The sequence below is a fragment of the Colossoma macropomum genome, unplaced genomic scaffold (assembly GCF_904425465.1).
Source record: "Colossoma macropomum unplaced genomic scaffold, Colossoma_macropomum, whole genome shotgun sequence".
NCBI classification, from domain to species: Eukaryota; Metazoa; Chordata; class Actinopteri; order Characiformes; family Serrasalmidae; genus Colossoma; species Colossoma macropomum.
In genome coordinates, this window is record NW_023494787.1 from 9747358 (window position 1) to 9761990 (window position 14633).

At 38.1% G+C, this 14633-nt stretch overlaps 1 protein-coding gene across 1 annotated transcript; it reads right to left on the reverse strand.

The window, feature by feature from the left end:
* Window positions 1–630: 630 nt before the first annotated feature.
* On the reverse strand, window positions 631–14407 carry LOC118804867. Its single transcript, XM_036565486.1, has 9 exons — window positions 13971–14407; window positions 11782–12210; window positions 10447–10866; window positions 7532–7792; window positions 5648–5899; window positions 5282–5527; window positions 4502–4759; window positions 1649–1951; window positions 631–898 (listed from the first exon to the last, which is right to left on the reverse strand). Exons 1-9 carry the CDS (start codon window positions 14405–14407, stop codon window positions 631–633), a joined length of 2874 nt encoding a protein of 957 aa, XP_036421379.1.
* Window positions 14408–14633: the final 226 nt, after the last annotated feature.

Consider the following 14633-nt stretch of genomic DNA (forward strand, 5'->3'; position numbering starts at 1 on the left):
ACATTTTTTGTTGTTGTTATAATATAAGTTAACCCACCCTCTACAGGGAACAACTTAAAGACAATTTATTTAAAATGTATTTAACTTAAATACAATACATTTTACTCAATTTCTACTTATTTGCTAGTTAGTTTAGTTTATTAGTTTAACACACTGGAAAAAAAATTCAACCTAAATATATACAATGTGCCATAACCTTTACAAAGGCCACAGTTTCTGTATCCCAAATAAATAAACAGTATTTGTGCATAGTGCATTAGAAATGTGTTCTCTGTAGATGATGTGTTAATGTACTTTCACTTAGAAAATCAACAAAAACATAATTTGATCAGGCACACCCTAGCTTTTGCATATTACTGTATATAGTGGACCTGTAAGGTTTATGGACTAATAAAGCAGATATATACAGTATATAGCCGATATACATATATAAGTCTCAGCTGTGCACCACACTTACCAAACTATCTGTATATTGTGGCAAATGGAGACAATGCTGTAGATTCTTCTTGCTAAATTGTCATCAATGTCATTGTGACTCAGACTGGAAAATGAAGAAAAAAAAAAAACATCAATGTATGTATAGACAATAAAATACATGCAGGTGCACATGAGCACACATACATTGCATACTCACTCAAGCACATCTATTTTATGCAGGTGTGGGAGAAGCAACTCCAGGCAGTGGTCAGAGAGCCGGCAGTGGCTGAGGTCCAGTTCTGACAAGCCTTCAGTGTGTTCCAGAAACAGTGCCAGTGATCTGCAGGCCTGCAGGTCCAGCCGAGTCTCACTGAGGTCAATCACTCCATCCAGGGCCTTAGAGAGAATTACAGCGCGAAACATACGCTCAGTCCCCACCTGGACAAGAGCCAGGAACTGAAGCAGCAGAGCCTTACTGCAGCTGAAAGAAAGAGAGAGAGAGAGAGAGAGAGAGAGAGAGACACACACACACACACATAGAAACAAAGAGAAATGGGGAGAATTATGAATATAGTCACATTCTAATACTCTAATAAGAAATCAGTCAAGTCCCAGCCTTCTGGAGTTCTTCAGTGCTGTCTGGATTCACTGCAAATTTCAACGGCATTCAAATAAAGGATGAATTCCATTGTAAATGTTAAACATGGCAAACGGTCCTTACAATTTTCAAAATCAATGGCATTGTTTCAGATAACAAACTATAATTTGTTGGCTGGCTGTCCGTACAGCAGAGTCTCTCGCTATCTTCAAACGCAGACTGAAGACACACCTGTTTATTCAGCACTTAAATGAGCACTAAATTAAGTATTGATTGTAATGTATTGTACAGCACTTATGTATTTTATTGTATTGCACTGTTCTGTGTTTAACTCTGTCCCTTTTTCACTAGGTGTCAATGACCTTCTGATTCTACCAGTATCTGAGCTTAGGACTGACTTTCTCTCTAACCTATTGGTAGCTAGCGAAGATTCTTTCTCTGGATAGACAAAGCACTTTTTGTAAGTCGCTCTGGATAAGAGCGTCTGCTAAATGATGTAAATGTAAATGTAAATAATTTGGTCACAATGCCTGTCAGAGGGACAAATCTGACAATCTTTTGTTTGAAGCGAAAGCTGAATTTCGTTCATGTCACTCTGACCTTTATAAGCTCTGTCCTACATGCATGTCTCACCGTAGTCTGACTGTGCGCAAGGCAGAGAAGAGCACATCCACTCCAGCATCCTCTATTTCACAGTCCTCTAGAATGAGCTCTGTGTGCTTCTGTGCTTTCAGAATGACAGTGCTGATGACTCTACAGTCCTCAGTGGTCAGGTGTAGAGCGCTGTCCTCTGTTTGTGTAGTCAGGTCCAGGCCGATGTGGCAGGAGAAGTCCAGTCTGTTCTGCAGAGCAGAGAGCACTGTTGCTGCTGCCCTCTCCTGGGGCTCAGAGACCCTGCACCCGTACAGCAGTCTCAGCAACAGGAGCCTGTCAACACTGACAACAAACCACAAACAGTTATACTGATTTATACAATATGACTTCAGTGGGTTAATGAAAATATAGGGTGAATTCAACAAAAGTGGGACACATTTTGGGACCCTCATAAAGTCTATGTACTCATGGTTTTGGTGTATTTGTAAGTTTCCACAAATCTCTGAAATACTTGTGTTTTAAAAGTTAACAGTAGTTTTTTTGGACAACGATGATATGTAAATATAAAAACATTTAAAGCACTGTCTCACTTCAGCTAAAAAAAAAAGGGCTGAAGTGAGACAGTGCTTTAAATGTTTTTATATTTACATATCATCGTTGTCCAAAAAAAACAAGCATCTCCAAAATAATAACTTCACAGGACAAGACAAAAACACTCTTAACTTTTAATGCAAGTTAATGTAAAGAGATTTTATTCCAAGTGATTTTATAGCATTTCCATCGGTCAATTCATCATTAAATTTTCATACAATATAAAGGACAGCTGGTGTGTTGAAGTGATGCAGAAAAATAAAAATCGACAAAAATGGAGATACATGATTTTCTTTGGACAGCGACAATATATTGAATTTGGCAGACTGTCTTATTCAAAGCAATTTACAATTTTAAGTATGTTACAGAGGTAGGCAAATGTAGTGTTAGGAGTCTTGCCCAAGAACTTTTATTGGTATAGCATGTCTTGCCCATGCAGGAAGAAAATGGCGTTATCCACTATGCTATACCAACCATTTAAACAACAACAAAAAATTATGTACACATTTGGTTCTGAATGAATAACAATGATGAACTAAACTGGCTTAATGAAAGTTCAGTTTAATGTTAACATTAGCCTGTAACAAAAGGGTTAAGTTAGCTAATAGCTAGCTTGCTAGCACTGGTTACAGCCAGCTGGCTTTTCCCCTGGTTTGTTGAAAAATAAGTACCAAGTAAACAGCTTCACTTGCCTGTTCCCTGATGTAATTTTTATGTCATGGTTATTGTCATAATAATCCAAATTCAAATTCTGACTAAAGGCTGCTTTAATGCCATGGTGGGTAGGGTTGTTTGTCCACTTTGATGGAAGCAGACTGAAAGGACAGGATACAAAATGATTCAGGATTCAGAGCTGAAAGGGCTGGAGCATGTGCATTATTACCTGAGGGCTGTAATAGTTAATATAAAGCCTCCAGACCTTAAAAGAATATCTAGGCTTTTGAGTTTCAGTCCCTGCAGGCTTTGCTGCACCTCACCACGCAAAGGCATCAGCAAAGTAGGTTACCATTAATAGCCTAATATTAGTACCTATTTACATTCATAATTGCGCCTGTAATTAAATAAGCTCACCAGACAAAAAAAATGTGGCATTGTGGTTCAAATTTACTGTCACCTCAACCAAAGCACCCATTTCCGTGTAATTAAAACACCCCAGAACATCACAGAGCCTCCTCCAGCTTGAATAACACCTTGCACAGAGTCCTCATTGCAGGCTTCCTGAGGTCCACGATGAAAACGCGCCTAACATCATTCGCACACCGGCAGAAACGAGATTCATCTGACCAGATAACACATTTCCAGTCATGAACAGTCCAATTTTTGTGTCTTTGCCCACTCTAACCGGGCAGCTTTGTGAGCAGAAGTGAGCAAAGGCCTCTTGCATGCCACTCTGCTACATATGTTCTTTCAGAAATTGGATGCAGGACCTGCATTTACTTCTAGAAGCAATTCCTGCCTGGAAGCGAAGCGATTTTTATTCACATTGTGAAACTCGCTGATGGTCCCTGTCCATCAGTTTTGTCTTTCGGCCACAATTCTGATGAGAATTTCCTGTAGACTGGGATTTTTGCCACTGCTTGTAGACCCGTATGACCATATGCTTCAAAACACCTGTAAATTCAGCTACTTCCTTCACACTATGGCCTTTGGCATGGCCAAATGCAATCACTCCTTTTTGCCAATCATTAACATCTGCTTTGCGACCCATTTTCCACACATTGAACAAGACATTCACTGCACTGTACCACCTCTTCTCAATCTATGAATCCAGTCGCACGCCCCGCAGGTATTTTATAGCCAGATCATCCTCGTGTAATGCCATCTGCAGGAGCCTAAAGTTGCTACCACCTTAAACATGTAAGGTGACTCCTTTTTTGTTGGGGAGCTTATCTTGACTTAAATACTGTAGATTAATTTCAAAAGGTGCCCCATTTTACCTAACGTTGAGCAAAAGTGGAAGTAATTAAAACCCCAATTTTCATAATTAAATAAAATTTTGTAACAATGCACACTGTTTTTCAATGACCAACCATTTCATCTCTTAAAATACAAAAAAGGCTTTTTCTGTTATATTTTTCCTCTTTACACATCCTTCAGTATAAAAAATATTCTGATTGTCAGACAACTAAACTCTTGGTGGAATCAGATGTCAGATTATGACCACATGTGATGATAATGCCAGACCAGTGAAAACAATTGCTAAATGACAAGCACCCATGTAGTAATTATTCATGATAGCTATGTCTGATTTCTAAAGTATTACATAAAAACAGGCATTTACCTCTTTTAGCATTGAATTACCTGAGATGGGAAACTCTATTGAGCAGAGGCAGAACGCTCTCTAACTGCCCCTCTGGTATGGAGGTCCAAAGCAGGCTGAGAGATACAGTTGTGCAGTGTTGAAGGGTGAAGCGCAGAGCAGCACAGTGGACAGAGTCCAGCTCTCTACTGTTCAGGTTGATACAATTCTTTATCAAATTTAAGAAGCTGGAAACACAGTGAGCTGAGCCAGTCTCATAAATCTCTCTGATGATGGACAGCACAATGCTGGAGCTCAGCCTGTGGAGATTACATCACATATATCCATAAATATAATATGTCAGCATGATAATCATATCATATAGTTGCACTTTAAAGCTCCATCTTCAAGTCCAACTGTTTGTCTGCATAATTTTAGTATTCTGAAATTATGCAGTGACACAGACATGGTAGTAGTAGCTTAGTGAGTGTTGCACTAGTACAAGAGCATCACACCCAGCAGTATCTCTGGAGTGTTTAAACGCTGTGTAAACTTACTGTCCACTCTATTAGATACTTCTACCTTGCAGCTTGTTAATTAGAATCAGAGTAAAGTTGGAGATGATAGCTCATCTGGTGCTGCACAGCTTGTGTCAGTTATGTTAGTCATCCTCTAGTCTTTCATCAGTGGTCAGTTTTTGGACACAGGATGCTGTTGACTTGTTATATATTATATATATAGAGAGCAAAAGATTACGGGTGTACAAGGTAACAAGGTAGGTAGATTCCTTTTTCTAATTCTGAATGTGAAATTCTGCATGGAACATGATGTTACTCTCTTACCTTTTGAAATGAACCTTATCAAGGAAAGGCAGAAGCTCCCTGGCATGTTTATAAGTGATACTGCTCTTCATGACATTCACAGTAACACAACAAACTCCTTTTTGGACAAAATAAATAAGCTCCTCCCAGCTGAGAGAACAGGAAGTCAGATCTCCTCCCACCTTTTCCAGGAAGAAGCAGGTTAGCGTCCTATCCTTTACTTCATACACCAAAATGGCAAACTGCTGGAGAGTCTCTTTAGACAACCTACAAACACCGACAGATGGAAAGACACCCACACAGAAACAGTTTGTAGATGAACAATATTCTTAATTTTTGTACCTTTACTACATTTACAATTTCCTACAAGTCCTTCGATAAACATACCTGATAGTCAGAGGACCAGGATGACACATAAGGCCAATGAGGGAATGAGCCTCCATCTCACACTCAGTGAGGTTCAGATATTGAACTGTCCAGAAGTTCAGGAGGGAAGCCAAGCTGCTCAGGATCCTGGAGAGCTTCTGAGCTGACCAAACTCTCGTCAGTACCACAGACAGCTCCTCGATGACCAATGGAATGCAAACTCTTTCTGCTTGAAATGCTCGAGCCATTCTTCCTACCACACGGTCATTCAGACTGACATAAACAGTAACAAAAACACATTAACAAAAGAATTAACAGACAACTTAAGTACTCTGCAAACGTCAGAGACCACCCTTCATTTATTTAATTTATTTAATGAGTAATCCCAAACATATTCAGTGATGTTGAGGTTTGGACTCCAAGGTGGTCAGTCCATTGTTGTGAGAACCAGCAGCTTCTTGGTTTGATTTGCAAATTTTCTTTTTTGTCTCTTTCTTTTCTCAGTATGGTCTCCTTGATGGCTACACATCCTTTCAGACTCATAGTGTTGAGTTGTCTTCTCACAGTGGAAGGATGGACAGAAACACCTGTAGATTTTTTCAGATCTGAAGTAAGAGTGGAGCTTACATGTTTTCTCTCTCCCAAAGATTAAAGCTTTAAGAGCTGTTTATCTGATGGGGACAGTTTTGAAAGCTCCTGTTTTTTCACTTATTTTCCTTTTTGACTTCCTTGCAAGTGCATTGTCTTATATCATAGAAATATCCTAAAAATTGACTTTTTATATTTATACTTAACTGCTGTTTTGACTGGAAATAATTGCTCTTTTTCAGCATTAGGTGAAAGGGGTAAATTTACAGTGTTAAAGAGGAAAACATTTAATCCACTCACATTTAATGTCCTGATTTTTGGTCAACACTGTCAGATATTTTTAAAAGTCTAATATAATTAGAAAACCTTTAGCTAAAGGTGGTTAGCTAAAACTTTGAGGACCCCCATGCAATTTCCCGTTTGTTCCCCATGTCATAACACCACTCTGGTTTTAGATATAGCAATTTTGCATATCTACTGACAGTGAAATATTAACTGATGTGTTACCTCACTGACTTAAAGTCAACCTGAAATCAAAATGGACCTTTTTTCACCTTGTTAGTTCTTGTTCTTGGTCACATTAAGACAAAAGTCTTCTTTCTCCATAATCTTTGATTAAAGTGTAACTTTTGCCCACCTCTAAACACTGTCTGATGTTTGGTTACACTTTCAGCTTTTAGACCGGTTATTAAATAATCATTTATTTTAGTTTTTTTATGCGGACAAATGTTGTTCACGTTAACATGCGTGAGGTAATTTAAATATCTTGTAGTATTTTTTTTTCTCTAAAGTTTTCTGCCGCACCACAATGCTGGAGGTGGGGGTGGGGGGAGGGGGGGTCAGCTGATGAAGGAGCGGCATGCACACACGGTCCGTCTCTTGCTCAAACATTGGGTAACTGCACTCATATTTAACCTTATTTTTTCTATTTCTTATTTTTAGTTTTGCTGCAAAAGTGTATGAAAAGTGAGAGCGAATACTGAATACTGAACTACCTCTGTACTGTGTATGTATCTATGTAATTAACTATGTCCTGTTTTACTCAATTACATTTTTAACAGTAAATCATGATTAGTGGGGAAATGATGGTATGAAATAACATATCCTCATTTAACAGTAAATGAGGATAAATGCATTTATATAAGAAATTCAAATATTCATAAATTATAATTTGGAAAATTTCAAGTGTAAATTTTTGAAGACACAGAAGGAAGACTAGCGTGTTTATATATTGTGTATATATTGCGTATGTTTTTAATAACCTGTTACGCTGGTGAGTTTACATCTTTGTGCACTAAGAATTCAAGTTCTACCTACCTGAGTTTATGTAGGTGTGTAATGTGTCTGAAAAGAAGTGTGGCTCCTCTGAGAGAGATGGCTTGAGGCTTTAGAGTGAGGCTGAGTCGGGAGGGTGAGAGCCCCAGTGCTTTCCCTACAGCCCTACACTTTTCACTGGACAAAACCCCATTTACAGTGAAGGTAAACTTCATAGCAGCAAGCAAGGCGGTCAGTAATTCTGTCTCTTCTGCATAGTCAACAACCACTTCACTTAAATATGGGACAAGATATTCTGCATATCTGAAACAAAAGATAAAAAAGTTAAATGTGAATAAAATTAAGTACCTTTTTTATCAATTACAGTAGTATTTAAAGGTTTGGGCACTCCTGATCAAAATTTCTGTAACTGTGAACAGTTACGTGAGTAGAAGATAAACTGATCTCCAAAAGGCATAAAGTGAAAACATTCTTTTCTTATTTTAAGCAAGATAAGTGTATTATTTTAGAGTGAAAAAAAGGAAAGAACCACCATGCAAAAGTTTGGGTACCCCAAGAGTTTTCAGCTCTCAGATAACTTTTACCAAGGTCTCAGATCTTACTAGCTTGTTAGGACTGTGGCTTGTTCACAGTCATTGTTAGAAAAGGCCAGATGATGCAAATTTCAAAGCTTTATAAATACTCTGACTCCTCCAACCTTGTCCCAGCAATCAGCAGCCATGTGCTCCTCTAAGCAGCTGCCTAGCACTCTGAAAATTTAAATAATTGATGCCCACAAAGCAGGAGAAGGCTATAAGAAGAAGGTAGCTATATAGAAGGTAACTATTTCCTCAGTTTGTAACGTAATTAAGAAATGGCAGCTAACAGGTACAACAGAGGTGAAGTTGAGGTCTGAAACACCAAGAAAATGTCTGAGAAAACTGCTCATAGCATTGCTAGAAATACAAATCAAACCCCCTTTTTGACTGCAAAAGACCCTCAGGAAGATTTAGCAGACTCCTGAGTGGTGGTGCACTGTTCTACTGTGGAGCGACACCCGCATAAACATGACCTTCATGGAAAAGTCATCAGAAAAAACCTTTGCTGTGTCCTCAACATAAATTTCTGTGTCAGAAGTTTGCAAAGGAACATCTAAACAAGCCTGATACATTTTGGAAACAAGTCCTGTGTACTAATGAAGCTAAAATAGAACTTTTTGGCCGCAATGAGCAAAGACAAAAAGGTACCGAATTTCATGAAAAGAACATCTCTCCAACGGAGGAGGATTGACCATGTTTTGGGCTTGTGTTGCAGCATTGGCACAAGGAACATAACATTTCACATAAATTAAATAAAATAGCCAATGTTTGAAGTCTATGATTTTTTTGTGATTGCACATATGGGCATTGTCAAAGTTTCAACCCTTCTCTATGGGCATTGTCACAGTTTCGACCCTTCTCTATGGGCATTGTCACAGTTTCGACCCTTCTCTTTCTTATGGGCATTGTCACAGTTTCGCCTTTCTAATGGTGGTGTATTGTTTTTGGTGTACTATTAATATGGTAGTATGCTGTTTTGGACACAGCTTGCATTTGCCTTAGCACTGTTTATTCATTTCTACCTTGCATTTTTATCCTAGTGACTGTTAGAGATGTACTTTTTAGACTTTGCCCTGATTGTGCTAGAAAACAGAAAAGCCCAGTGCCATATGGTGGTTTGCAGAAATGACAGCAGCAATAATATTGAGATTAATTTAATTCGCATTAATTTATTTCCTGGTTTTAGACATGTGCATAAGAAAACTTCAGTGTACATTTTGAGCTTCTGGTAATTTTGTTCAGAAGCTAAACTTCTGCAAAAATGTTACTGTTCGCACAGATGTTTTCTTCCTATTAATTTATTACTTACTTACTTACTTACTTACTCATTATTATTACAAATATAAGACTGGTGGTTTAACATCTTTTAGGTTATTGGATATGGGAGATATTGAACACACTGTTTCAGAGCAGTGTAATTTTTGGGCACGCTCCAGCACTTCTATGGGGGCCTACCTACCCATTTAAACTGAGTGTCGGCATCACTTATACCTGCCTGTCACCAGAAACTGTTGTAGCTGTCCTTATTGAAGAAGAAACATCACGTTGGATTCAGAAAGTAGATCTTAATTCTGTCTTTGCCAGGGTTTGCATGACTTACTGCATTATTTGATGCAACTTGACTGACTGAGCTGAAGGTTTTGGGTGACAAAAGCTGCTTATGCCATATCATGTGCTGCTTATGAAATGGAATGGAAATCACGTCCACATGACACAACTGGCCCATGTGATGGGTGAATACTGGAGCGCACCCGGCAATAGTGAAATGAGCTTTGATGTCTCAGTATCAAACATCCCACCAGTGGTCATTGTTTCCTAGTTTTCAACTTAGCTTCTTTATTTCTTATTGTTTCTTAGTTTCTTAAATTAGCTTTTGTTTTATGCTACTGGTCTTGGTCTAGTTCTTTAGTTTTGTTTCTCTCTCTTTTTTCATGGATTCCTTGTTCTCACTGTCATTGTCTGCATTTTCTCCTCCTGTTATCACTTATTTGAATGGAATTTTGCTTATTGTTGAGGCATGTCTGCAGTATTTAAAAATGTAACATTTAGATTAATTCACAATTTTTTAAGTTCAAGAACGCAGAAAATCAAAGCTGGAAGAAACTAGAAATACAAATCCTAAGGAATTTCAGACAAGAAAATCAATTTAAGATGAATGGCCCAATGTGTAATGGTTTCTATGATGTATACCCTCTGCTCAACAACATTTAGACAAGAACAAAAAAATAGGAAATAATATTTAGGACAAACCTCAGAAGTGAGATATAGGGCAGACACGGAATATAAAACACCAGGGTTTACCAGCCGTGGTGCACAGAGCATTCTAATTATTTGTATAATTACTGCAAGTCTAATTAATCTGCAACATTTAGCTCAAACCTGAGTTGTGAGATGAAGGGTAAACACTGAAGGAAACTCCTCACTTCACTCTCTTCATCTGACCAGCCCCACAGCTCCACTGGTTTCTTAACTGTTTGGAGTTTCAGCACTTCTAGGAGGAGGGAGGTTTTCCTCTCTGAGTGGTTTATGATCCACTCTGCAGGAGCTGACTGGTAAACTTGCAGTAATGCTGGAAGAACATTCCTGCCTGTTTCAGCTTCATACTGCTTCATATGTGAGTACAGATCCAGCAGGAAATCACTCTGTCTATAACTCTCTGTACCTCCATAAGGGAAAGAGCTGTAAGTGCACGCTGATGTTAACAGCTTCAGTGTCTTCTCTCCTGTCTGTCTGTCACTCTCTGCTGCTTGATGGAACAGATACATCACAAACTCTACATGTATATCAAACTGATGAAATCTGAAAAAAAAAACAAAAACAATAAACAATATATTACACATGATTCTGGAGCATGCCATTAAAGAACAAGACAATAATACAAATTCAAGAATTTCAGATCAAATAAATTGCATTTAAGATTTTGTTTTCTAGGTAAACACTTAATACATATACAAACAATACATGACATGCAACAACTAGTAATATTTAAAAAATGCAGCCAGCTTTAAGGAATAAGTAGTTTAACCACACTTTTGTTCAGTCTAGGATGAGACATTCAGAACTGTTTTTATTGTTTTTCTCTTTTTCAAGGCTATTTTAAATAACAGCAGGAAAAATATCAGAAATCTGCAGCATTGCTGGAGCACTTTGGGGTTCATGTTCACAGTAGCAGCACTCAGTGTGAGGAGAAAAATCTTAGAACTGTAGCTCTCTGATACAGAGTCAGTTTAAAACTGCACTAAGCTTTAACTGATCCATTAATTTACTACTTGCTATCAGCGCCACTAAATTATCAGCTCTCCGATTCTGAAAAATAAGAATTTGTTTAAAGGTTTAGATGCAGTAGCAGGGACCCTTGGAAGCTATGACTCCAGAAATGGTCACAATGAAATAATTTATGATATAACTGCATATTAAAGTCAAACTGTTGAGACAAGGAATTTCAGCAAATTAAAAGTAATTTTAAATCTGCAGTTTACATGTTGAGACACTTGGTTAAAACATTCAGTACTCAGCTGAACTGTCCCAATAAATGAATCAGAATATTTTTCATTCATGATCATCATGATGGACAACTTTGTGTCTGATAGTCTCCAGTAATGTTTAGGGAAGGGAAGAAATTCCAACAAATTATAAAACAGGATTTATCAGCTGTGCTGCACAGAGTACTAATTATATTGCAAGTCTAATAAATCTGCAACATTAAGCTCAAACCTGAGTTGTGAGATGTAGGGCAGACAATGAAGGAAACTCCTCACTTCACTCTCTTCATCTGACCAGCCTCTCAGCTCCACTGGTTTCTTCTCTGTTTGGAGTTTCAGCACTTCTAGGAGGAGGGAGGTTTTTCTCTCTGAGAGGTCTACGGTCCACTCCTGTGGAACTGACTGGTAAACTGGCAGTAATGCTGGAAGAACAGTCCTGCCTGTTTCAGTTTCATACTTCTTCACATGTAAGTACAGATCCAGCAGGAATTCAATCTGTATGTAACTGTCTGTATCTCCATAAGGGAAAGAGCTGTAACTGCACACTGACGTTAACAGCTCCAGTGTCTTCTCTCCAGTCTGTCTCTCACTCTCTGCTGCTTGATGGAACAGATTCACCAGGAACTTATTAACCTCTTCAGCATCATCATAGAGGGAAAACCTAAAAAAGGCCATATTAAATATGAAGTCAGAACAATTGATGTAATACAAAGTTTTGCTAAAATTCAGGTGGATTTTGATTTTCCATAAACAAACATGATATTTAAACAAACACACATCAAGCTTTACCGGACACATTTATAATTTCTTTCTCTTTATGAAAGTCATGCTAAATGAAAAGAGGAAATAGATCAGAAATCTGCAGCAGTGCTGGAGCAGTTTGAGGTTCAGGCCTGAGCTCTGGTTCACGGTAGCAGCACTTAGTGTGAGGAGAAAAGTCTTATAACTGTAACTCTCTGATAATGAGTTTAACTCTGTACTCAGCCTTAACTGAACCTTTAATTCAGTACTCAGTAGCTATCAGCACCACTGAACTACTAGTTACTTAAAATTGTACATCAAGTATTTACACACTGAACTGTACACTTCGTATAAAATTTTCTGTACAGTAGCGGGGAGTATCTAAACCTAGTGTCACGACCCAGAGCTATTCCTACAGCTCAGGGCCTAGACATATGGTTGAATCACTAACTCTTACTGTACACCTACACCAATAACTATCTTAATTCTAAGTTCTCAAAAAGAATCAAAAAAGACTTCAGATGCTGAGTTCTTGCGGAAAAAAGGAAAAGGTCCCTGTTTTTATTCGAGCACCAAGTGGCAATGGTTTCTGGAAAGCAAATGCACGGACAGCTTCAGAACAACCCTTTTTATGCAGTTCTTGAGGTGATGAGACGATCGCTCCGCCCTTATCAGAAAGTGTCCATTCTATTTTAGTCCCCATTACACTCAAATTCTTTACTTTTCTTATTCACCCTTAAATCAAACTGTATATAATACTCTTTTTTTTTTAAAAAACTGGTTGCATTCTGCTCGTACTGGCCGTTCTGTCCCTACAGGTTCATCTCATATAACTTTCCATGTGAGCTCAAAAGTTCACTAAAGCTAGCATTTTCCATGCACACAGCCTGTAGCCTATTCTTTTTCCAATATTACCTCTTTGTGAGAGAAATCAATATTCTCTTTTTAGTCAATACATAATCTATCGATTACTGATTAAAAGGGTATTCATAAAAAATTCACTAGGACTCCAAAAATAATAATATTTGGATCAGTATGTGTTTAGTTTGCAAAACTTGGTTTACAGCAAAATTTTAAAATGCAGAAAATGGAAAATGGAATAAATAACAATTACTTCAGGTTGATTCATGTTCAGACAAATGTTTCAGAGAATTAACAATCATTTCTGCAGCTAAAATTTCAAGAAAAAAGTGCACACTCCCAAAGCTAATATAATTTTTCCAGTCAGAGTGCTGCACAGGCTCAGCAGACCTACATAATGCTAGCGTTAATGCCAATATAGTGAGATAATTTCCCTTAATAAAAAAATAATAATAACAATAATAATCTTACAATATTCTTACAACAATCTAACAGGGTCTAAACTAATTTAAAATGTGCATCTAGGGGGCTCCATTCCTGTGTTTTACCAAGAGCCCCAAATTACTATATCCTCCCCTGTGTTGAGACACTTAATTTAGACACTCAGTACTCATCTAAACGGTCAAATATAGCAAAACTGGGATAATTTTCCCTTCATGTTCACCATGATGGACAGTTCCTTATACTCTCTGCTCCTGGTACTGTTTAGGGAAGGTAAGAAATCTCAACAAATTATAAAACAACAGGATTTATCAGCTGTGGTGCACATAGAACTAATTATACTGCAAGTCTAATAAATCAGTGAAATTTAGCTCAAACCTGAGTTGTGAGATGTAGGGCAAACACTGAAGGAAGCTCCTCGCTTCACTCTCGTCATCGGACCAGCCCCACAGCTCCACTGGTTTCTTCTCTGTTTGGAGTTTCAGCACTTCTAGGAGGAGGGAGGCTTTTCTCACTCTGCAGATCCACTCTGCAGGAACTGACTGGTAAACTGGCAGTAATGCTGGAAGAACACTCCTGCCTGTTTCAGTCTCATACTGCTTCACATGTGAGAACAGATCCAGCAGGAAAGCACTCTGTATGTAGATTTCTGTACCTCCATAAGGGAAAGAGCTGTAAGTGCACGCTGATGTTAACAGCTTCAGTGTCTTCTCTCCTGTCTGTCTCTCACTCTCTGCTGCTTGATGGAAGAGAATCACCAGGAACTTATTAACCTCTTCAGTATCATCATAGAGGAAAAACCTAAAAAAGGCCATATTAAATTTGAAGTCAGAACAATTGACATAATATAAAACATTGCTCAAATTCAGCTGCATTTTGATTTTTCATTAACAAATAAACATGAAATATTTAAACCAAAACACTCCAAGCTTTAGTGGAGACATTTATAATTTCTTTGTCTTTTTAAAAGCCATGCCAAATGAAGAGAACAAACAGAAAGCTACAGCAGTGCTGGAGCCGTTTGGGGTTCAGTGCTGAGCT

What these genes read in the sequence shown, in the direction of transcription:
- LOC118804867 (XM_036565486.1), bottom strand. Translation starts at nt 14,407, where the DNA reads ATGGCCTTTTTTAGGTTTTTCCTCTATGATGATACTGAAGAGGTTAAT. An exon ending in CCCTTCATCTCACAACTCAG is followed by an intron (nt 7,793 to 10,446) that starts GTTTGAGCTAAA and finishes CTTTTGTTTCAG; the next exon opens with ATATGCAGAATATCTTGTCC. An exon ending in AATAGAGTTTCCCATCTCAG is followed by an intron (nt 1,952 to 4,501) that starts GTAATTCAATGC and finishes GTTTGTTGTCAG; the next exon opens with TGTTGACAGGCTCCTGTTGC.